Source organism: Hyposmocoma kahamanoa, unplaced genomic scaffold (genome assembly GCF_003589595.1).
Source record: "Hyposmocoma kahamanoa isolate Upper Pololo Valley unplaced genomic scaffold, ASM358959v1 62, whole genome shotgun sequence".
Lineage (NCBI taxonomy): Eukaryota > Metazoa > Arthropoda > Insecta > Lepidoptera > Cosmopterigidae > Hyposmocoma > Hyposmocoma kahamanoa.
This window is the reverse complement of record NW_020653850.1, coordinates 11,959,078-11,982,165: the sequence shown is the minus strand read 5'-3', so window position 1 is coordinate 11,982,165 and position 23,088 is coordinate 11,959,078. Positions and strand designations below refer to the sequence as shown.

At 35.1% G+C, this 23,088-nt stretch overlaps 1 protein-coding gene across 1 annotated transcript; it reads left to right on the top strand.

Moving 5' to 3' along the window:
- The first annotated feature begins 3,348 nt into the window (after positions 1-3,348).
- Positions 3,349-22,440, top strand: LOC113229860 (glutamate receptor ionotropic, kainate 2-like). The gene is made up of 16 exons (XM_026463547.1): positions 3,349-3,586; positions 4,580-4,675; positions 4,861-5,004; positions 7,628-7,737; positions 8,915-9,071; positions 9,335-9,546; positions 10,766-10,951; positions 11,500-11,652; positions 13,108-13,548; positions 13,628-13,851; positions 13,977-14,114; positions 14,208-14,406; positions 14,502-14,733; positions 19,593-19,705; positions 20,176-20,334; positions 20,458-22,440. The coding sequence occupies exons 1-16, from the start codon at positions 3,571-3,573 to the stop codon at positions 20,635-20,637; spliced, it is 2,760 nt and encodes a 919-aa protein (XP_026319332.1). The 5' UTR covers positions 3,349-3,570; the 3' UTR covers positions 20,638-22,440.
- Positions 22,441-23,088: the final 648 nt, after the last annotated feature.

Below are 23,088 nucleotides of genomic sequence, written 5' to 3'. Positions count from 1 at the left end.
GAAAGTTTTACCATCTCCTCAATAACCTCTTCTTATCTTTATAAGATACGAGTTTGAGAAAGTAAGGCATCGATATTCCACGTAGAAAACACTAACTATGGACTAATGCAAATACATTTAAACATATAAACTAGGTGCATCTACACTTAAAGGTTAATAAATATAAATATTAGACATCATTATACGTTGCTCCAATCACAAGTAAGTAACTAAAGCACTTGTGTTATGGAAATCGGAAACAACGACGGTACCACAAACATCAGACCCGTGACAATATATAAAAGTTAGTTTTCGTACCAATCGAGATCTGAGGTCTCGCCTCAGAAATGGCGGCATCACGACAACCGGTATGCAACCTACTCGACAACAGAGGTTCGTAACGAACATCAAAGCATGCAATTGCAGCAATATGAAATAAAATATTAAATATATGTTTATACACCAAATTACTTCACGAACAAGTCGTGCGCCTAGTGGTAACCGACACGGCTTTCCATGGCAGTTTGCAGTGCCACTCAGAGCTTTAAATCGCATAGACCAGAGGGAAACTGCCACCGCACCCGTCACCCTGAGACATAAGTTGACAAGACCCACGTGCCTGTAATTTCACCAGCATCCCTATCCTTCAAAACCGGAATAAGACAGTAATTATAATCATTAAGGAAAATTATTTGAATTTATGCATAGGGGAACGTGGGGTATTGGGAGCCCGCGGGTAATGAGAGCGGTGTTGAACTGGACTGGACTTTCCCAATGCTCGCATTTGTGCAAACGGCACTCCTATGTCTTCGTTAACGTTCGACAAGGTTCGAGTCCAGTGGGCGCCCCCGTAGAACCCCGCGTTTAGTTGTATGAGATGATTGTGTGTTTTTCGCTCTGCGCTTATAAAATTTGTTAAATTTCATGATCCCAGATAAGCATTAAAATGCAAAGATACTACATTGTATTTGCCCTAGCCATGTCACCACATCCATCCAATTTTAGAAGTTATGCTTGAAATCAGAATAAAAATAGAAATGTTTTTACTGTTTTATTTTTTTTTAATTCGATATTACGCGGGTAATGAGAGCTACTTGGCTCTCTTTATCTCATTGCAATATTCACTGGATATTCCTTTAACACTTCTTGTTTATTTTCATTACTTTTTAACTTATATATTTTATTACTTCAATAATTTTTTTTCACACTGATTAAATATAATGGCTCCCATTTGACATAGGGGATTCTTACTCATTTCCCGAACTGTGGGGTAACGAGAGCGAATGACATGTTTTAGTATTTCCCGTTTTAACCAAATATTTAATTTTAGTTTCATACTTTTCTGTGATTATTTTGTACGTTCGTTCGTTCGAAGCGTACGTTCATAACTAATAAAAATTTAAATTTCATAAATTATGACTTTTATTGTCAATTTTCCTTAGTAGGCTCCCATTCCCCCACGCTCCCCTACATATTTCTTATACATATTTAACTGCCTCCGTAGCCAAACGGTTACCATGCTGGACTGCCACGCAGTGGTCCCTGGTTCGATTCCTGGGCCGGAAGACATATTTCTATGGCCTACATTTCTTTCTCTCGTGAGTTTGGATGTAATTTATGGTTGCCTTTCCCTAATGCGGGGTTTTGAGTGTGTTCGATATTATTATTACATAACTATTAAGTCTATAATACATAATCCTGTTTTAGTTTACAATACTCGTAATTATTTAAAGAAATTAAAATTATGAAACTTAAGAGAAATAATAAAATATTTGCAAAATTGAGATGATTAATGTTTAATCACGTAACTTGAAACAAATGTTATACACACATCGTTTGCCAAGGCTCTGTAGAAGCCTTGGCAAACGAGCGATATGATCGAGGTTATTTTTACATCATGGTGCAGTGAAAATCATTGTCAAGCGTAATCTTCATTGTACATGATGACGCTTCAATCTTCAAGATGTATGGAAAGAGAACATGGCTCTAAATTCCACACAAACTGGATTCAAAGTATATTCCATAGCATAAGTTTATATGAAAAGAGCAATTTGCTGAGAGTTTCTTGCTCGTTCTTCTCAGGGAAGTCAGCATAGTGTCGTAGCAGTAGCTTAAAAGTGACGTTTTCAAGTGAAATTTATTTTACCTATGGAATGAATGTTTCTTTGACTTTGACAGAAACTGCTTGTTTATTTTCTGTACAAAAAAGACTGTAATGCTATGAAATAGTACATATTATTGCAGAGGCTGAGAAGTAAGGGCTTACTGGACGAGTTTGAGGTAAAGGCCGAGCGCCAGTGAGGCCTTGTATTAATACGAGTCATACAATCCCTATTCTCGCCGAGACCTGTAAGTAAGAGTCCCAGAGAATCTGAAGAAATAATAACAGTTAAAAAAACATTAATTTAAATTAAAAGTAATTACTAACGTGTTTTTCCAAGCACAATAACAGTAGTACGTTGACTGTATATCCATTACTGTATTTCAGTTATCGCTCTTCTCGCTAGAACTCATTTCACAAACAGAAAAATATACCAAATCATTTTAATTTATTTTACCGCCTATTTAAAAGAAAAGTAAGCGGTACAGGTAGGTATTTTTAATTCTCGCAATTACGACCACAGGAAAGTAGCCTCTATGAATTTTTCGTTTGTTTGTTTGCATAGTTCATGTGGTTCATTGTTATTTTTTTTTACTTTATTTAAACTTAATTGCACACAAAACAGTACAAATGGCGCACTTAATGCCATTAGGCATTCTCTACCAGTCAACCGTATAACATGATAATAAAAACAAATAGGAAGAAGATTATAAATAATTAAGATATATTAGTTTAAACTCAATATAAATATAGTACATAATAATATACGACTAACTATATACCTATATAAGCAACCTATATACACACAAATACATAATATATAATAGATAGACATATATATGTATTCTATATACATATATATATTACAATGTCAGAATAATGGGATGTAGATTGAGACTCCAATATGAAATCGCGGACTAATTGCTTGAAAGCTAGTTTATTCGGCGCATTAATATTCATATGATATCATATACATATATTATTCATATTAAATAGATTTAAAGTTTAGAGCTGCGGACAGTAATGGATTTTCATATTTACTTTGCAGGTCTTGGCTGGGAAGAAGTCGCACGGTCCATAAATTACTAACTTTCCGTATTCGTTTTCTGAAAGTAATGCAGACATTTCCAAGCATGTTTCAGAAAAAGAATTTTACAATATCAATTTTGATAAGTGCAACACAAATTACAATAACCGTTACCTAGCCAGATTATCCTATCAGTGTATTTATAGTGCACAAGTTCAGTTAGCCAAACGATGAAACGCTCGCCTCGATGCGCCCCGAGACGTCATTCGAAAACGCATTGTGTGGATTGATATAGTCTGCATTTCCTGTGCATCAGTTCTCACCCGTGCTTTGTGTGTTTTACGAGTATCACTGTTCTGTGTCAGGCAAATATCCGAAGGCGCGTCAAGCGGAATTGTAATACGACAACGTGTGCATCTCATTGCTCCACTTCGTTTCTGTTACGAAAAATCTGACCTCAAAAATGCTAAAGGAATGGGGCAAGTAGTAACTTTGCTTTTACGTTTTCGTCTGTGAAAATATATCTAGCGAAGGTTTTTCTTCGAAGAAGAATCGTAAAATCGATTCACTAATCTATCTCAATGAATATTTATGGGTATTATAGGTAAAGTTATGCATCTTTATAGATCGTATTTAATTTGTTTAAAATACTAAATACGATTTTGATTGTTTTGATATTCGGGCTCAAATGCCCATTGTATTTATTACCTTTTTAATTTTGAAAATTTAAACAACTTTTATTGTACAAATTGACTGACAGCTCATTCAGGTTACTATAAGAAGTTAATATTTTTTCAAGAAATTTCAACAGTTTTAGAACAAAAGTAGGTCATATTTGTGATTAGGTACAATGAGCCCTTAAAGTGTTATTGAACCGTTTTAATGAAAGAGAAAAAGAATTCAAGAACACAATTGTACAGACACGTAAACACGTAATGGAACTATGTAAGTTTTAATTCAAATAAAATAAGAACAAATAAAAATCCAATATATTCATTCTGCAACAGGTTACAGTAAATACATGAAATTCGTGGTGATAAATAAATATATAGTGTTTTTTTTTATGCTGAGAACTAAACAGATAAACAAGTATAGGGAACGTATTACACAAATCATACAGTTTTTAGCTAATATTATGTCTGGTATTAGTATTGGAATAATATTAACTAAGTAATTTACAAATATATTTTTATTACAACAATTACCAATGTCATATTACTTAGTAGAATTCAAAAATTCATCTACTGAATAAATTGTTGCGCCTTTTCAAGGCGAGAGTGAATAGTCATTATTTAGGTGTGCATGCTCCATTATCGACCCCATCGTAAATTTCCATCAGGTGAGATGGAGGTCAAATGCGCACTTATTATTTAAAAAAAATGTGTATAAGGTATTCACATGAATGTCTCAGTATTGTTTGTGTTCCCTAAATCAGACAAAAATATTTTTTTTTTATTTCTACTTATCTACAGGAAAGTACGTGGTAGCAGTAACAATAGTGTTTACATTTGGAATCTCACAAGGAGCTTTCCCCAGCCGCGAACTTCTTAAAAAGTCCATTAATGTCGGTGAGATAATACTGTTTATTAAGAATTTAAATCCTTTTAGTTTAGTTCAGTTAGTGACGAATAAAAATTTCTGAATGTATTATACAAAGACAGTGGAATTTTATTTCCATTAACGTTTCATTTTAATTTTTTTTTATTACCGTCTTTTCTTCATTATTTTCTTTTTCTAACATCATTGTGAACAGGGGCAATATTTCCGTCAAACACGGTAACCGAGGTGGCCTTTGCATCAGCTTTGCAACGAGCTTCAATGGAGAGCGAGAAATATCGCTTCGTCTTGAAACCTGTGTACGTTCCGTATGGAGATAGCTATGCAGCTTCAAAAGCCGGTGAGTAGCTTTCAACAGTAAGTTATCTACAACTTAACCCTGAGGCCCCGTGTACATCAAAATGTACAAGCTATATATACATTTTTGTTCGAATATCGCCTCCAGTGCAACGGAACGATGAACGATCGTCAGTGAGTAGCATAATATGCTGCCGTCTGTACATAATATGTGAAGTGATTCAGACGCAGACAATATTATTCCTATGATCACGTATCGCCCTGTGTACAAATGAAATTGCATTCGAAAGTCGCATTACAAATTTTGCGCTATTCTCTGATCTATAATATGATCGTAGGGTCTGCATATAAATCTATAAAAATATGTTTTCCATATAAAGCAAAGGGAAAGAAAGAAAGAAAGAAAGAGGGCCGGGAGAAATATTTGTATATGCCTACATTTATTTCTTTCATGAGTTTGGGTGTAATTTGTGGTTGTCCATGGCACCCGCGATACAGGGTTTCCCTAGTGCGGAGCTATGTTGAGTGTGCGTTAGTAAAAAAATAAAATAAAATAATTACAACATGTTAACTTAATTAGTTTAGAAAAATAAAATTCCATATGCCTACAGCGTTTTCAAAAAGTTCACTCTGTCTTCATGTATTTTATGTTTCTCGGTGCGTTATATAAAATTTCTCCAGGCGTATTTTGCATTATTAAAATGTGCTCTCTGAGTTTATTTCGGATTGTAGTATAAAGGACAGACTTAGTTGTGCCTGGAGCATGTAATTACTTTTATTTATGATATCAAGTGACAGAACGTACAAGTCGTGCGTCTGATGTTTAGCGTCACGCCTGTCCATAGCAATAGCAGTGCCACTCAGAGCTTTAAATCGCAAAGATCTGAGAGACACTGCCACTGCGCCTGTCACCCTGAGACATAAGTTGACAAGTTCCATATGCCTGTAATTTCACCAGCACCCTTAAAACCGAAACACAGTAATGCTCACATTACTGCTTGGCGGCAGAAATAGGTAAGGTGGCAGTACTACCCTGGACGAACTTTTTCACAAGAAGCTCTACTGCTTAGTTGCAGTAGAGCCGCCAAGCAGTAATGTGAGCATTAGTTACTGTGTTTCGGTTTTGACGGGTAATAGTGCTGGTAAAATTACAGGTACAGGGGACTTGTCAACTTAAGCCTCAGTGTGACTGGCGCAGTGGCAGTGCAACTGCAACTGTTAGCCCACGACTTGTTTGTCCCGTCCTTGGTCTCATATAAAAAACTAAGGGCAGACCTGGTTGGGCCTGGACATTTAATCACTTTTTTACGATTTCAAGTGACAGGACATACAAGTCGTGCGCCTGATGTTGACCGACATGTCCATAGCAATTACATTGCCACTCAGAGCTTTAAATCGCATGGATCTGTGTGACACTGCCACTGCGCCTGTCAATATTAATGTACATTGAGCATTTAGCACTTTTCCTATTGTAGTTTGTTAAGTCTTTGGATGTAAAATTTTCACTACTGAGCACGGGTACAGAAAAGAGATAAGGCCGGATATTCCACCACACCACTAGACAACTGGGGACAAGTTAAGATAAATTTTTGAAAACCTTTTTCGATTTCTTCGCGTTATTTTTCTACACCAATAAACGACGCCATAATTAGTAGTACTTAATAATGCAAATTAAATCAGCACTCACACTGACATTGCCTGTTGAGAGATCAAGTTTCCTCTAAATAATATTTCAATAAAAAACAAATTAACTGAGTAAATTGGTAATTTGTTTGAATTTTTGTTTAGGACTAGTGAGTTCTTACCGTACTATTTACCTCAGCAGCTTGATTTTGAGTGCCTCTCCCGATCGGAAACTGTGTCTTTTTCCAGTTCCAGCTGGACTCCCTGTGCCAATGATTTAAGTTGCACACATAGACCTTTAAATTTTTATAGAGTTTACTTCGGTCGCCCCTATCTACCCTTGTCCTCCCGGTCTGTCATAAGCAGAAACCATTCCAATTTGGTGAAAAATACGAACATTTTTGAAGTTCATTGCACTCTCCCATATTTTCGCGAAAAAGGAATACGGGCGATAGCCTTCCCTTTTCGGTCCGTTACAATATTACAAATATTTTCGGTGATGACTACGTCTCCCTTATTGGTTAAATTCTTCTCTATTCAGTTGTAGTGGCATTTATTTAACCTTTGAAATCAATTAAACCAATTCATTTATCTACGGAAGTACTGGAAGGAAGCACCGGTAATCTCATAGTTTTATATTTTCCTTCATATCGTAACAACATTAAATTGAAATTAGGCTTTCATAATAGTAATAACCCGTGGTAGCCTAATGGTTTGACCTACCGTCTCTCAAGCAAAGGCTGTGGATTCGAATCCGGGCTCGCATCTTTTGAGTTTTTTCGGAATTTATGTGCGAAATTTAATTTTAAATTTACCATGAGCTAGCTCTTTGGTGAAAAAAAAATATTTTCGAGATTAAACCTGCATGTGAAAAAAGGTTCACAACCCTCATTGGGCAAGCGTGGCGGTCTATGACCTAAAAGCGATGATTGATGATGATGAGGCTTTTCACACGCTGATAGTTTTGTACGACTCTCGCGTCGATATTCGAATTACAAACTGCTCTTGTTGCGACTAAGTGCTCTTATTTCTTTTCTTTACAGCCTGTGAATTGTTAGGCAGTGGCGTGATCGCAATATTTGGACCGACGGACCGAATTTCAGCAGCCGCGGTCGAAGCTCGATGCAGAGCCGCTAAAGTACCTCACATACAGGCAAGACTTACATAAGTCGAAGCAATACCACTTAAACACAATATATTTAACAGCCACTATAGCATTAAGAACTGCTCAAGAAAAGCAGAGAATTTACCGTATTCAGATCACGTACCAGCTACAGTAAATATTCCCTGTGTTCCTTTAACTACGAGAGATGAAATTTTCAACGAAATAAGATACATGATATTTAGTCTTTAAAGCTTTCAGTTCCTCTAATTACTTTGCGAAATGGTTATGAAAAAGCTAACGAACCGTTCTCGCATTCGCAAAGATATAACATACCTACGTCATATAAAATATTATGACGTCGCATAATTTAGCTACCATAATTACATAACGCAGAAAGGTCTGTAATTAAGGGGGAACCAATTAGTATAACAATGACGTATACAGTATACACGCTTACTTATAGTAATGACTATCTTCCAGCATGATAATTATTATTAAACACAAATGTGCATAAACAAGAATTCACCGTGTGGTTTCAAGTAACGTTAAGTTACACTCGTACGATATACAATTGCATATCTGTCCGTATCACGTCTCATAGAAAGCGACCAAATATTAAATCAAGGTTAACGACCTTCACATGTCCCTTACATTGTTGCAAATGTCATTGCCATTATTTAAAAACGATGCGAATAGCGATTAGAATCTTAGGGTCGTATTCCAGAACTCTACTCAATGCTCAAGTCAGGATTTGAGTACGGTTTAAAGCACTCGAAATCATACTCAAGTCCTTGCCATTAGGGTCGTATTTCCAGTGCTTGAAACCATACTTAGATTCTGACTTGAGCATTGAGTAGAGTTCTGGAATACAACACTAAGGGTCGTATTCTAGAACTCTTTTCAATGCTCAAGTCAGGATTGCACTGGAAACACAAGCACTGGAAATACAACTCTAATGGCAGAGACTTGAGTACGATATCAAGTACTTTAAACCATACTCAAATCCTGACTTGAGCATTGAATAGAGTTCTAGAATACGACTCTTAATGTTTTGGGGAGTCTTTCGTACAATGTAGGTTATCTAAATACTTCAAGATTTCATATTAATATAAACAAGATATAAATAGTTCTGTTGTTATCTGTGTCATTAAGTTTCGAAACTATTGTGCAATGTCAAAGTAGGTTTATTATAGCTGATACTTACTACATTTCTTTCTAATTTCAGGCAACATGGCGACCTTCGCCGGAACGTGGAATTGAAAAACCGATTCCAGCAGGCGCCAATGTGTACCCTGACTCGACAGCATTCGCTTTTTTCATGTCACGTTTTGTAAAGGACAGCGATTGGATTGCCTATGCTCTTTTGTATGACGAAGATGAGGGTGAATTATTTTTATTTTCCTACATTTATCCACCGTGTTTCTGAAAATAGGGGAACAATTCTTTCAAGGCTACCCTTCTAGAAATTACTACTTTTCAAATATGGTATTACTAAGTGTATTTACCACATATGTGTGATAAGTTAGAGCCGCTCAGGTCTGCGGATTCTTCATAATATTACATACAATACAATAGATTCATATTATTTACAAATTTTGTCTATCTTGATTAGCATGTTTTTGCTAATTAACAATACCTTTGAAAGGTCTCTTAAGACTTCAAGAGATATTAAAACATGCCGACCCAGAGCACAAATGGACATTACGAAGACTTACGCCTGGGGAAGATAATCGACCATTGTTCAAAGACCTCAAGAACGACACACGAATGACTAAAGTCATCATAGACTGTGCTGCTAGCAGGGTGCTGGAGTACCTCCGGCAAGCGAAAGAAGTTAATTACTTTGAAGACTATATGGTAAATATTCTGAATTTCTTCAAAAGTAAGTATATTCTGAAATTTGTCAAAATGTCTTTCAACTATATTAACATTTAACTTTTACTTTAATAGGTTAGAAGTAATTCGCTCACGCGATGCGCTCTTCCTACCGCAAAATGGCGACTATTTGGTTTTGCAAATGAAAAGCATTCAGATTAAATACAAGTTTTATAAATGAAAATTATTATTCTGCATTGCTAAATAAATACCCTCCGTACTACCAACAAAAACATCTCAAATAAAATGCAGTAATACACCGCAAATCCTGCACTTAAAAAGCACTAATGAAATTTTTGGTGTACTTGGATAAATATGATAATATTACGTTTGAGTGGTTCTAACGTTTACCATGAAATTACTCTTTAAAGTATAGTTTATAAACATTTATATTCAGGGTAAACTTAAAAAACGCTACTTACGGTATGTTTTCAATAAATAAACACCGAAATCACCAGCCCAAACAATAACACACACGATTGTCGTGACGCATTTTTGAAGTTGTTTATTTTTTTCAATTGACAGATCCAGGCATTAAAAACTTTATGGTTTGCTAGAGTAGTTACCGAAATAGCAATTAATATTAGTTCTTTTACATGTTATAACTTCGATATCCGATAAATCGGTATAAAATCATCATACCTCTAGGTGTGGTATGCTTCCAGAGAAGCATGAATCGCGTGAGCGGTTATTAAACATTTAATGTGTGTTAAGTTTACTCGTACTTGATATTAATATTCGGTGGCGTAACGGTTTATATTGTGGGCGCTGAATGCGGAATGAGGTAGGACCTTTTCATTTGGTAAATGAGCTTTTCTAAATTGGTTCTAGTCTGAATGTTCTGCAAAAGTCCCCAGAATTCCGTTGCTATGGTACTCATAGTACAGGGAATTGTCTAAGACCAGGCAAATAGTGTGGTTGCCGGGCACATATTATTATTTTGGATATCTATTTTAGACTCTCGCCTCTCCCATAGCCTAAAAGATTAATTTTAAATTTAACATTAACACTATCACGAATAGATGAAGGTATTTTTTGGCAGATAGTTCTAAAATAAATAAAAAAAATTAAATAAAAAGGCAATTATTTATCCACAACACACATAAACAAATATAACCGAACGATTAAAACAAAACAAAAGTTTATATTAAGTTACAATAACACATATTGCTTGCGAACAAAAAGGGACCAATATTTACAGAGCTACGTTTTATCATCCATGGACGTACCGTCACTAGATTTAAAAGAGTTGACGCATGGTCTTTCAAATGTAACGTGTTTCCGGATCTTCGATCATGAGGATTCACGCTCCAGATCTTATCTTGCCGATTGGAAAGTTAGAGGAACCCCAGAAGTTAATATTCCACATACACCTCAAGAAATTTCTGTAAGTACATATCTACTAAGAAGATTATAATAAGTATACATAAAAAAAACAACACCATTCACCTTAAACAGTAATACATTAAATTGCCATGTGCATATATAAATAATAACAAGTATTGAGTCACGGCGAGCCATTTCATGAAATTTCCAAGATGCGACAATCATGGACTACAGCGCAATATGTGCATTTATACTACGTTTTTACAAAATCGCTTTTATTTCTCAGTAATTTCAACGCAACGGTCAATTGTAATTTTGAAAATAAAATAATTTTACTAGCTGATGTTATTCTGCATTATATCTATGTATACAACGCAATTGCACACGCACATTGTTGTTGTAGTAGGTTGAAGTAAATATAGCAATACAAAACTGTGTGGTAGCAGCACACAGTCAAGTAAACGATTACTTATCATGCATACTAGCAATACTACATGGACTCATATGACAGATAACTGGTCGATCTGTATGTACCTGATTGGAAGCAAAATACAAAACCCAGTAATATTCTCGACCTTATAATAATATCATGAATTAACAATCACACAGGTAGAAGCAGCCTTAGCTAGTGACGCAGCCAGATTAATAACAGACGCGGTAGAAAGTGCTCCTGATGAATTTCAAATAGAAGCAAAGACGTTAGAATGTGGTACCGAAGACCAATGGGAAATTGGTGAAGAGTTTCTTAACCATATTTTAACAGTAAGTAATTGTAATAAAAGAAACACATGTAACAAAAACAAATAAAATCAAATAAATAATAATACGCTAAAAATATTTTTATTTTCCATATATATTTCCGCCTAACCACGCACATTTTATATGAGGAAATAATTTCCTAAATAATAGGGGTTAAAGTATGAAATTGCCGATTTGTACTGAAAATCTAAATTGTTTATTTTTTAAATTTTTAACAAATTTATTTAATCAAAATAGTTGCCATTATTATCTATACATTGCTGCCATCTAATGGGAAGGTTATTAATGCCTTTGCGATAGAACTCCGACGATCTAGACTGCACAAACTGTGTGAAAGCATTTTGTACTGCCTCCTGGGAAGAAAACTTCTTGTCACGTAGATAATTGTCCAAATCACGAAAAAAAATGGTAGTCCGTTGGAGCAAGGTCTGGTGAATACGGAGGATGACGAATGGTTTCTAACTGCAGTTCCTGAAGAGTCAAAATGGTTTCTCGTGCTGTGTGAGGTCTCGCGTTGTCGTGGAGCAATAATGGTGAAGATCGATTCATGAGTCGGGGCTGTTTTACTGCTAGTTTTGTCAACATAAATAGACATCTGCCGTTATTGCTTGACCAGATCGGAGAAAACTATAGTGAATAACACCATGCTGAGACCACCAAACAGTTACCATTACCTTTTTATTGGTAAGTTTTGCTTTAGGACACTGTTGTGGCATTTGACCTGGGGTCAGCCATTGCATTTTTCTTTTCCGGTTATCATAAAGAATCCACTTTTCATCACATGTTACAATTCGATCCAATATTCCTTCATTTCTGTACCGGTTCAATAAGGCAACACAAGTTTCAACACGCGTTTCTTTCTGCAGATCAGTCAAATCATGAGGCACCCATTTTTCGTATTTTTTTATTTTATTGATTTGACGCAAGTGAGTCAATATTGTGGGTAAGGTAACGTTAAACCATGACGCTAATTCCTGGGTAGTTTGACTAGGATCGGCTTCCACTATCTCTCTTAATTCATCGTTATTCACCTGTGTGGGTCTTCCTCGTGACTCGTTCTTTAAGTCGAAATTTCCATCACGAAAGCGTTTAAACCAAAATCGCACGGTGCGTTCATTAGTAGACCCCTCTCCAAACGCAGCATTGATATTGCTGTCTGTTTCTGCCGCGTTAGTTCCGCGTCGGAACTCGTATTTAAAATTCACTCGAATTTTCGCAGTATCCATCTTTCTTGTCTAAATTGTATAACAAAAACAATTGAAAGTCGATATTCAAATGTTTCAAATAAAAAAAAAAAATCACAGAAACCATTTGAAAAAAGTTTCATTCGAAAACCTCAAACCATGAAGATTCTATGAAAATTCAAAGAACCTATTGCAATAAAACGGCAATTTCATACTTTAACCCCTAATATTTATATTGTAAGTAGATACTTTTATTTTCTCCTAATTATTTCAGAATCCCATAACGGGCATCACAGGCAATATTCAGTTCGACAACACTACTGGCGAAAGAACTAATTTTGATGTTACTATAATGGAATTATCTTCTTTTGGATTCAACAGAATATCACAATGGAATCCGGAATCTGACTTTATAAATTTAAGGTCTGAACACGAAGTCGCTGATATAAGAAAAGAAAAATGGCAAAATAAGACCTTTAAAATAGTAACCCGTATTGGACCACCGTTTCTTGTTATGGCGAAACCAAAAGAAGAAGGCGTAGAGTTAACTGGAAATGACCGATATGAAGGTTATTCAAAAGACTTAATTCATGAATTACTAAAAGAAACTTTAAATTTAAATTATGAACTAGTTATTGTACCAGGAAATGCCTACGGTTCTTATAATAAAGAAACGAAACAATGGGATGGACTCATTGGTTATCTTATAGATCGAGTGTGTATCTATGAAATGAATATAAATATAGAATATCAGTGAAACTAATAAACCTTAATAAATCCTTACAAAATTCCAGAAAGCAGACTTAGCAATTTGCGATTTAACTATCACCTATGAAAGGAGATCAGCTGTGGATTTTACGACGCCTTTTATGACACTCGGAATCAGCATTTTATATCTGAAGGCAACAGCCCCTGAGCCTGAGCTCTTTTCTTTTCTAAATCCATTTTCTGTGGATGTTTGGATATATATGGCTGCTGCCTATTTGGCTGTTTCTGTATTTCTTCATGTATTGGCCAGGTGCATTTATATATAGTTCTTAATTAATATTTTCCAAAAAAAAATAGTACAATTTTAATAACTATAATCTAATCACTATTTTCTAATTTTGTAATGTAGTTTCAGCGACCTTATTTCTATTACAGATTAGCTCCAAATGACTGGGAAAATCCACACCCATGTGACAAGTCTCCAGAAGAACTAGAAAATATCTGGCATGTCAAAAATTCATGCTGGCTCACTATGGGATCTATCATGACACAAGGATCTGATATTCTTCCAAAGTAAGATGTAAAGCCATTAAAATCTCTTATGTTAAATTAAAATAATGTAAATGACTTTATCCGTAAATTACCATAGATGTTTTAATTTCCAAGGGGTTATTCAACTCGTTGGATTTGCGGTATGTGGTGGTTTTTTGCTCTCATTATGTGCTCTTCCTACACTGCAAACCTCGCTGCCTTTCTCACAAAAACTGCCATGGAGGTAACCATTAAAGATGTCGAAGAACTAGCTGGACAAACTAAGGTCAAATATGGGACTCTAGCCAAAGGTTCTACGTACTCTTTTTTCAAGGTTAGATATCGAAATTCATAACATTTTATAGTAATGGTCCCTTACAAAACTTATGTTGTTGTTGTTATTAGTAAACTTTTGTTTGCTCTGTTTAGCGTTCAAACGTTTCGACATACCAAAAAATGTGGGCCGCCATTGAATCAGCCAGACCTCCAGTATTTGTCAAAAGTAATGACGAAGGTGTAGATAGAGTACGAAAGAGCAAACGAGGATACGCATTCATGATGGAGTCTACTACTATTGAATATTATATGGCAAGATATTGTGATTTAATGCAAATTGGAGGGTTGCTAGACTCGAAAGGATATGGAATAGCGATGCCATTTGGTAAATATACCATTGCGATAATTTATTATTATTATCTGTGTGTACAAAAATCCTTCCTCATGTTCATCTCTTTTTTGAATAAGTTAATTGTTTATTTATTGTTATGAAGTACATAAAAAGCATAACCACAAGGTAAATATTAGGAGTTAGAAACGACAGGCATAAGAGGAATCATAATAGGCAAATCGTCAACAATGCGTCGTTGTCTCCAAAATAATGAATTAATGGAATTAAATCATTACAGGTGTTCCATAGGGAAGTGTAATAGGACCAATACAGATTCTGCCTATTATCAGGGATGGGAATAGGTAGATTTTTTTTACCTAAACTTTGAGGAGCATATGTAGATAGAAAGTGGAGACTGCCTTACGACAATATTGTTTAGGTCTGGACCTGTTCGGGATTCGGGAAATAACGTAAGAACATTAAAAATTGACGTAATTGGGGACAACCAGGTACACTATATTTATTTTATTTTTGTGACACAGTGGGTCGGATCAGCGATATTGCGGACATTGAAATATTTTATATAGCAAATACTTTATATAGCACGATATTTGGTTTAATTAAAAATTAATTTGATAATATATTTAAATCGAAAACATTAACTTTCCATAGAGAGACTAAATTCAACGACTGGGCAACAGTAGGTATTCATAAGAGTAGGTCTCGTTTGTATGAGCTATATGCTATGAAAACTTATAATACTAATTCCAATTTCATAGAATATGTTAGAATTTATTCAAAAATATTTAAAAAAGTATGTGTAGCTGCTAAGGTTAAGTTTCACAGCGACAAAATTAGACAATCGATAAATAAATCTAAAACTACTTGGAGCATAATAAACAAAGAGTCAGGCAGGGTTAAACAACACGATAGAGATGTAGTTTTAGAATTAGACAGTAAACTTATAAAATCTAAAGATAAAGTAGCCCAAGCTTTTGAATCGTTCTTTTCGGAAATTGCTGTGAACACTACAGAATCATTAAATTCCTCCCCTTCACTTGCTATTGATCTCCTAAAGGAAAATGTTAACGTTTGTGGCAGTTTATTTAATTTCCGTTATGTTAATCCACAAGACATCATAAAAGCTTTTAAATCAATACATGTTAAAAAAACTGAAGGTCTCTGGGGCATATCAACTAAAGTTATAGACTCAGTTATTGATCTTATTTCCCCACATTTAGCTGTAGCTTTCAATAGGTGCGTTGATGAAGGTGTTTTTCCCGATTTAATGAAATACAACAAGGTTATTCCCTTATTCAAAAGCGGTAGTAAAGTTGATCCTAGCAACTATAGGCCCATTTCAATTTTACCAGCTTTAAATAAAATATTCGAAAAGGTTATGCTGACTCAATTACTGTCCTATTTCGGTAGGAATCATATTTTTCATAGTGAACAATACGAGTTTACTAGTGGTAGATCGACTAGCGATGCGGGGGTAGCGTTACTAAAACACATCTTTGATGCCTGGGAAAGGTCCCAGAACGCTATTGGTATTTTCTGTGACCTCTCAAAGGCATTTGATTGCGTTGATCATATTACTCTTATTAGTAAGCTGTAACATTACGGTGTAAATGGCAAGGCGTCGAAACTTGTCTCGTCATATCTCAACGGTAGAATTCAGAAAGTAGACATAAATGGTGTGACTTCTTTGGGTTCTCCGGTAAAAATGGGCATTCCACAGGGCTCAATACTTGGGCCTTTCTTATTTCTGATTTATATTAATGATCTGCCATTCTTTGTTAAGGACCATTGCGAAATAGTGTTGCTTGCTGATGACACATCCTTGTGTTTTAAAACAGACAGACATGACATTAACTATGACCATATTAATGATACCATCTCTAAGGTAGTTTATTGGTTTAATGCTAACAATTTATTGCTTAACGCCAAGAAGACAAAATGTGTTAAATTTGAATTACCTAACGTAAAATCGACTAGTCCAGGCATAGAAATAAACGGAGAAAAGTTAGACTTTTTTAATAAAGCAGTCTTCTTGGGAGTGACCTTAGATAGTAAACTTCAATGGTTTCCACATATATCTTCCCTGGCCAGCAGGTTAAGCTCCGCTGCATACGCAGTCCGCAGAATACGTGAGCTTACCGATGTTAGTACTGCTAGACTAGTTTACTTTAGTTACTTCCATAGTATAATGTCCTACGGGATTCTCATGTGGGGTAAAGCGGCAGATATTCAAACCATATTTGTATTGCAAAAACGAGCGATTCGTTCTGTGTACCGTCTAGGTTCTCGGGTATCTCTCAGAGAAAAGTTTAAGGAGACTGGTATCATGACTGTGGCATCACAGTACATTTACTCAAATATTTTATATGCTCGTAAAAATATACAAAATTTCAATAAGAAAGAAGATATCCATAATATTAACCTTAGAGCTAAGTCCAAACTCATGGTACGATTTCGTTTAACAAAGGTACCCAACTCTTTTATGGGGAACAGTATACGTTTTTACAATAAGATTCCGGAGCATATATTAAGTTTATCATTTCCTAAGTATAAAAAGTACATTAAAAATATTTTGATCGAAAAATCATATTACAAAATTGAAGACTACGTGTTAGATAAAGGTGTATGGAAAGACGACATGGCTCCAGAATCCACACAAATTTGATTCAAAGTGTATTCCATAGCATTTAAGTTTATTTGAAAAGAGCAATCCCTAGAGTTTCTTGCTCGTTCTTCTCAGAGAGGTCAGCGTAGTGAACGAGCAGTAGCTTAAATGTGACGATTTCAAGTGTAAATTTATTTTACCTATGGAATAAATAATCTTTGACTTTGACATTGGAGTTTTTTCACGATACCTCACTAAAAAAATTCCAGTCGAGAGATCTTATTGTCCTAATTAAATATTTTCGTATCACATTTTGCCATAAATGTAATAGTTTAGTAGAAAAAATATATAATGTGTGTTTTTGTATGGGACCATACCTTTAGTGCCCCATCGTTACAAAGTTTTGGTCGATCCAGTGGTAGAATGACCACAGACGTAATATCCTAAAACCTATCTTCTATAGATTTGCACACTAAACGCGCGCCCGAACCGGCCTATTCACTACTTATACGCGTCAGAAAATGTGCAATATAAATAGTAAATAGGCAGGTTTGGGCGCGCGTTTAGTATAATAGAATTAATATTTTTGTCTTAGTATTTAGTTATTGCGACTCAATTCCTTTCGCATAAACCCATTAAAGGGTTTTTGAAAGGAAAATCTAAATGTACATATGTGTTTAATTGTAAATTGAATAATAAATTTAAAAAAAAAAGAAAACATCCAATGTCCGGAATATCACAGACCCGACCCACTGTGCGTCGCAAATTTAAGATAAATATAGTGTACCTGCCTGTCCCGAATTACGTCATTTTTAATGTTCTTAAGTGATTTCCCGAATTCCGAAAAGTTTCAGGACTTAAAAAAATATTGTCGTAAGGCAGTCTCCATTTTCTGTCTATGTTCCTCGAAGTTTAGGCAAAAAAATCTACGTATTCCGATCCCTGATTATTGTTGACAAAACAAAACATCAATGTATATTATTTGCTTCATATATTCACCTCTTATCGTAAGTTCTAGTAGAACGAAAACAACAATTAGAGGTCATGAAATGGACCTAAATAATACAAATAAAAATAATTAATTGGTTACGATCTGAATAACAACTTAAGTAAATCTTAATAAGTCGAGACATAATAAATATAATTTTAATTTAAATATCGAAATCGTAATTCAGGAAATGTAGCAGTAGAGCTCCATGTGAAATAGTACGTCCAGTAAAGTAGTGCCACCTTACCTATTCCTGCTACCAAGCAGTAATGTCAGCATTACTGTGTTCCGGTTTTGAAGGGTACGGGTACTGGTGAAATTATGGGCTCATGGGACTTACGTCTCAGGGTCACATGCGCAGTGATTGTGATTGTGATTTAAAGCTCTGAGTGGTAACTGTTATAGACAGGCGTGTAGCTACCATCAGGCGCACGGCTTGTTCGTCGCGTCACTTGATATTATAAAAAAAGTGTCTCAAACAAAATGTCTTGGAATAACCATAGACAAAGAACTAAACTGGAAAACTCACGTCAAGAATCATCAAGTTAATTGTTCAACATAACAAATAAAAAAGCTGTCCTAACCATTTACAAGGCGCATGTAGAGTCCATACTATGTTATAGTATGGGGTAATAGAACAGATCGAATCAGAGTTTTTGTACTACAGAAGAAATGCATGAGAACAATTGCTGGAATTCCACCGGATGAAACATGCAAACCCTTCTTTCAGAGCCTTGATCTATTGCCACTACCATTCTTATATATTCATATACGAAATTTGTATCTTTATATGGAAACACTCATATTTGTTTAAAAAAACCAATGATGTGAATACTAGATTCTACAAAAACCGGAATAGACTTGTACTTGACAATATTCCTAATATAATTGATAGATACAGCAAAAGTTGTTTAAAAAGTACCACTCGTGATTAATTTATTAGACTAACCTGTTTATTTAAAACGAACTTGTACTTGTGGACATAAACGAAATATTTGACAGAAAATAAGATTTAAAATTTCAACTCGATGTTTATCATTCTCGACATGTTTAATTTTGTAACTTGTAATATTCTTATAGTTGTGGTAGTCAGTTGACATTGTAAGTACAACTAGACATTTGCAAGCTATTTAATTTATGTGAAACCTGTTTGTACTGGCACTGTTCCTTGTTACATTTTCTGGTACCATGTTTTAAGCAATTAATAACTACCTATCTCTAACATTAAACATCAAATGAAGGTTAATTAGACGATTTGGTCATCCAAATCAGTGTTTGTGATTCAAATCAATCTTGCAGATTCCCCTTATCGCACAGATGTGGACAACGCGTTACTAAAGTTAGCTGAAAGTGGCAAACTAATAGAACTTAAAAACCGTTGGTGGACAAACCCTGATGGAGATTCATGCACAGTAAGTAATTACTCAAAGAAAATTACCTTCCGGTGACAAAGAAGATTTACTTACACATAGGCGCGTAAGAGAACATGTCAGTGTTATTTGTTTTCTTTTCGGATTACTTACTGTATTCAACTGCCTCTGTGGCCGAACGGTTACCATGCCGGACTGCCACGCAGAGGTTCCAGGTTCGATTCCCGGGCCGGGAGAAATATTTGTATGGCCTACATTTATTTCTCTCGTGAGTTTGGGTGTAATTTGTGGTTGTCTATGTGTGTGTCCATGGCACCCGCGACACAGGGTTTCCCTAGTGCGGGGCTATGTTGAGTGTGTGCGTTATTATTATTATTATTATTATTATTATTATTATTTATTTCTGTTTGTAATAAAGTGTATTATATTCTTCTGGGAAATGAAACTGTTTTTCCGGATTTAAATCGCGTAACCTAAGAATATAATTATATTATATTCTGTGCATTTTTAAGGAAGAAGGAGGTGGAGACGACGACTCCAGTGGCGGGGAGCTTGGAGTGGAAAATGTTGGTGGTGTATTTGTTGTACTGGGCATAGGGTGTGGTGTAGCCGCGGGGATGGGTATCTTTGAATTTCTCTGGAATGTTCGAGAAGTTGCTATTGAACAAAAGGTATGACCAATTTTTCAAAAACTTGTATACAAAACCGATATCAACCGCAAGTTAACATACAACTAAACATTTTAACATTAATATGAATTATATTTCATTGTGTACAACCACAACATTTTTCAGATGACTCCTACCGAAGCCTTTTGGGCAGAACTAACATTTGCCCTGAGTTTTTGGGAGACCAAAAAACCTGTTCAACACTCTAGGAGTCCCTCGGTTGCATCAGGTTCCAACAACGCATCCAGAGCATCATCTGTGCTCCGATCAGCTGCTGACTTGTTTCAAAATGTTTTTAAGAAATAGTCGAAATAAAAATTCTTTAAGGAAACATTTAATTACACTTCCAACAAATGCAAAAATCTATATTTAACTCATTATCTATGGCTAATTTGGCACAGATTACAGTTACGAAAGGTACACTTGGAATTTCGTGTGATGACTCCACCCATGATGACGCTGAACTACGATCCCGTGAAATCTATATGCAATTTATGAAACAAAAAAACTTTAACGGTTTAAAAAAATTAAACTGAACAGTTTTACTATGGTAAAAAGAACAAGATATCTATCTATCTATCATAATAAAAACACATAAGTCGAGATTTATGTATTTATCTATAATCATATAAACTCAATTTGTAGGCTGTGCAGTTTCACAACATTATTTAACAGTCTTTAAAAATATACGAACAACAATTAACATTAATATTAGCAACTTTCAATGTATCAGCTTCACATACATCACTTATTTCCCTATAATTTCAAAGGTGTCGTGATTGATAGGGTTTACTAAGTCCTCCTCGATTCCAAAATGTCCATATCTAGGGATCAACACGCGATTTTTAACTGTATGTTCATGTTCGTAGTAACCTAGGGTTTGAAAGTGAACATGTCATCCTTTCGAAAGCTTAACCAACTTATAATATGATTATTGGAGTAAGCTAGTTCGAATGGTTCGAACACGTTACCTATTACGTAGGCTCATAAAAGGCACTGAGCTTGTCAATTATTTATTATGTCTTAGATAATCCATTTATTTATAATAGTTATGTAAGAAAACAGCATTTTTTTATTTATCTGGTACTTTATAATATTTCTCTATTTTTTTCTCACATTTACCCTCATTGCCTTGGCTTGCCTTGCCTGGAAGAGTCCACCTTTGCTTACCTTCTGTTCAATAAATATTTCTATTGTACTTATTTGGTGCAATAAAGAAAATGAAAGAAGGGAAATGTGTATGGGGACGGACATGGGTTTTTTTCAATATTCTACGAGGGCGCATTGATTGCCTCGATCTTCTATCTAACAATCGTAATCAAAGTGCCGAACTAGATACACGCCAGTGTTTGATGTTTTTTTCTTGCACCAAAACTACGGCTGAGTGGTGTGCTCCCGCGATTTGTGTGAGGTATTAATAAGAAATTTTTTTATTATAACCTCCACATTTCACATTCGTTTGAATGATCTAAGCGTAAGTTAATAGTCGATATGTATATTCCAATAATTCATTTTACACTTTACTTTTTCATTAATTATCTGCGTGTGTCATTATCAGTGTAACTCCTATCACTGTGTTGTATTATTTTATTTAAAGGTTACCTACTGAATTTGTTTATGATCATGTTTGTTTCTAGTTGTGAAAATCTGTCATCGGCACAAGGTAACTAAAACTGAATACAAATATTGTAACTTTTGTTATTTCTAATAAAATAAATAAATTCAAATTACTTGGGTTCGTAAGGGAAATTCATTCAGTGTTATGGGCAGAGACAACCTATATAGGAACTACCACGTCATAACACATAAGAACTGCCATATAAAAATTAGTAATCAACACAGTTTCACATCTCATTTCTACTGCTTCAACAACAATTACAGTACAAAGTACAAGTACAAAATTAAAAATGGCAGTGCACATCAAGCATTTTTACTCTAATTTATTACTAGTAAAAGATTCCGCATTTAGTATTAATTATAACATTATATAACTATAAACTAACAGGATTGTGATACAGCACATGTTTTTAGTATATTTCATCAAAATTTATGAAAGAAGATGCAGCTCTAAGTACAGATACTGCTCTGGACTGTGAGCGCTCGCGCACCGGCGTTGGTGATGGCGACGGCTGCACCGAACGAGGTGGTGCAGCTGGTTTATGAAGAGCACGTGGATCCAAAGAAGCCCGCCATTCACTTGCGATAGCTTCTTTAAACGTTACCTAAAAAGAGGCAAAAGGTAGAAAGTCTATGACATTCGTCAAAAATTACAAAAAAACGAACATCTGCAACAAGTACATAGAAAAATTCGTAAGACCTGCTGGTTCGTTCCATTGCTAAGTTGGGACCGTCAAGCACGGTATGCTGAAGGCGCTAGTTCGAATCTAACCGGATCAAAGGAATTTTTCTTAGTGTTCGATCTTTGCATTTATAATAATTATGACAAACTAGTGAAGTCATTCCACAAAAAAAAATGAATGGTAGTAAAACATCGTGGATGTGCAATAAACTTAATATTACAATTTAAAAGAAGTTAACAACATGTTTAATCTGAGTTTAAAATACAACAGGAGTTGTTTCTTTAATCACTCTGTTTACGTATTCAACCGACTTCAAAAAAAAGGAGGAGGTTCTCAATTCGACTGCGTTTTTTTTTGTATGTACTTATGTTACGTAATAACTCTTTTTTTATGATGATGTAAATAAAAATTTCTTTTCTTTTCTTTTTTGTTGGAAAGAGGATACATCAGTATTGGT

What these genes read in the sequence shown, in the direction of transcription:
- LOC113229860 (XM_026463547.1), top strand. An exon ending in TAAAAAGTCCATTAATGTCG is followed by an intron (nt 4,676 to 4,860) that starts GTGAGATAATAC and finishes CATTGTGAACAG; the next exon opens with GGGCAATATTTCCGTCAAAC. An exon ending in TTGGTTATCTTATAGATCGA is followed by an intron (nt 13,549 to 13,627) that starts GTGTGTATCTAT and finishes ACAAAATTCCAG; the next exon opens with AAAGCAGACTTAGCAATTTG.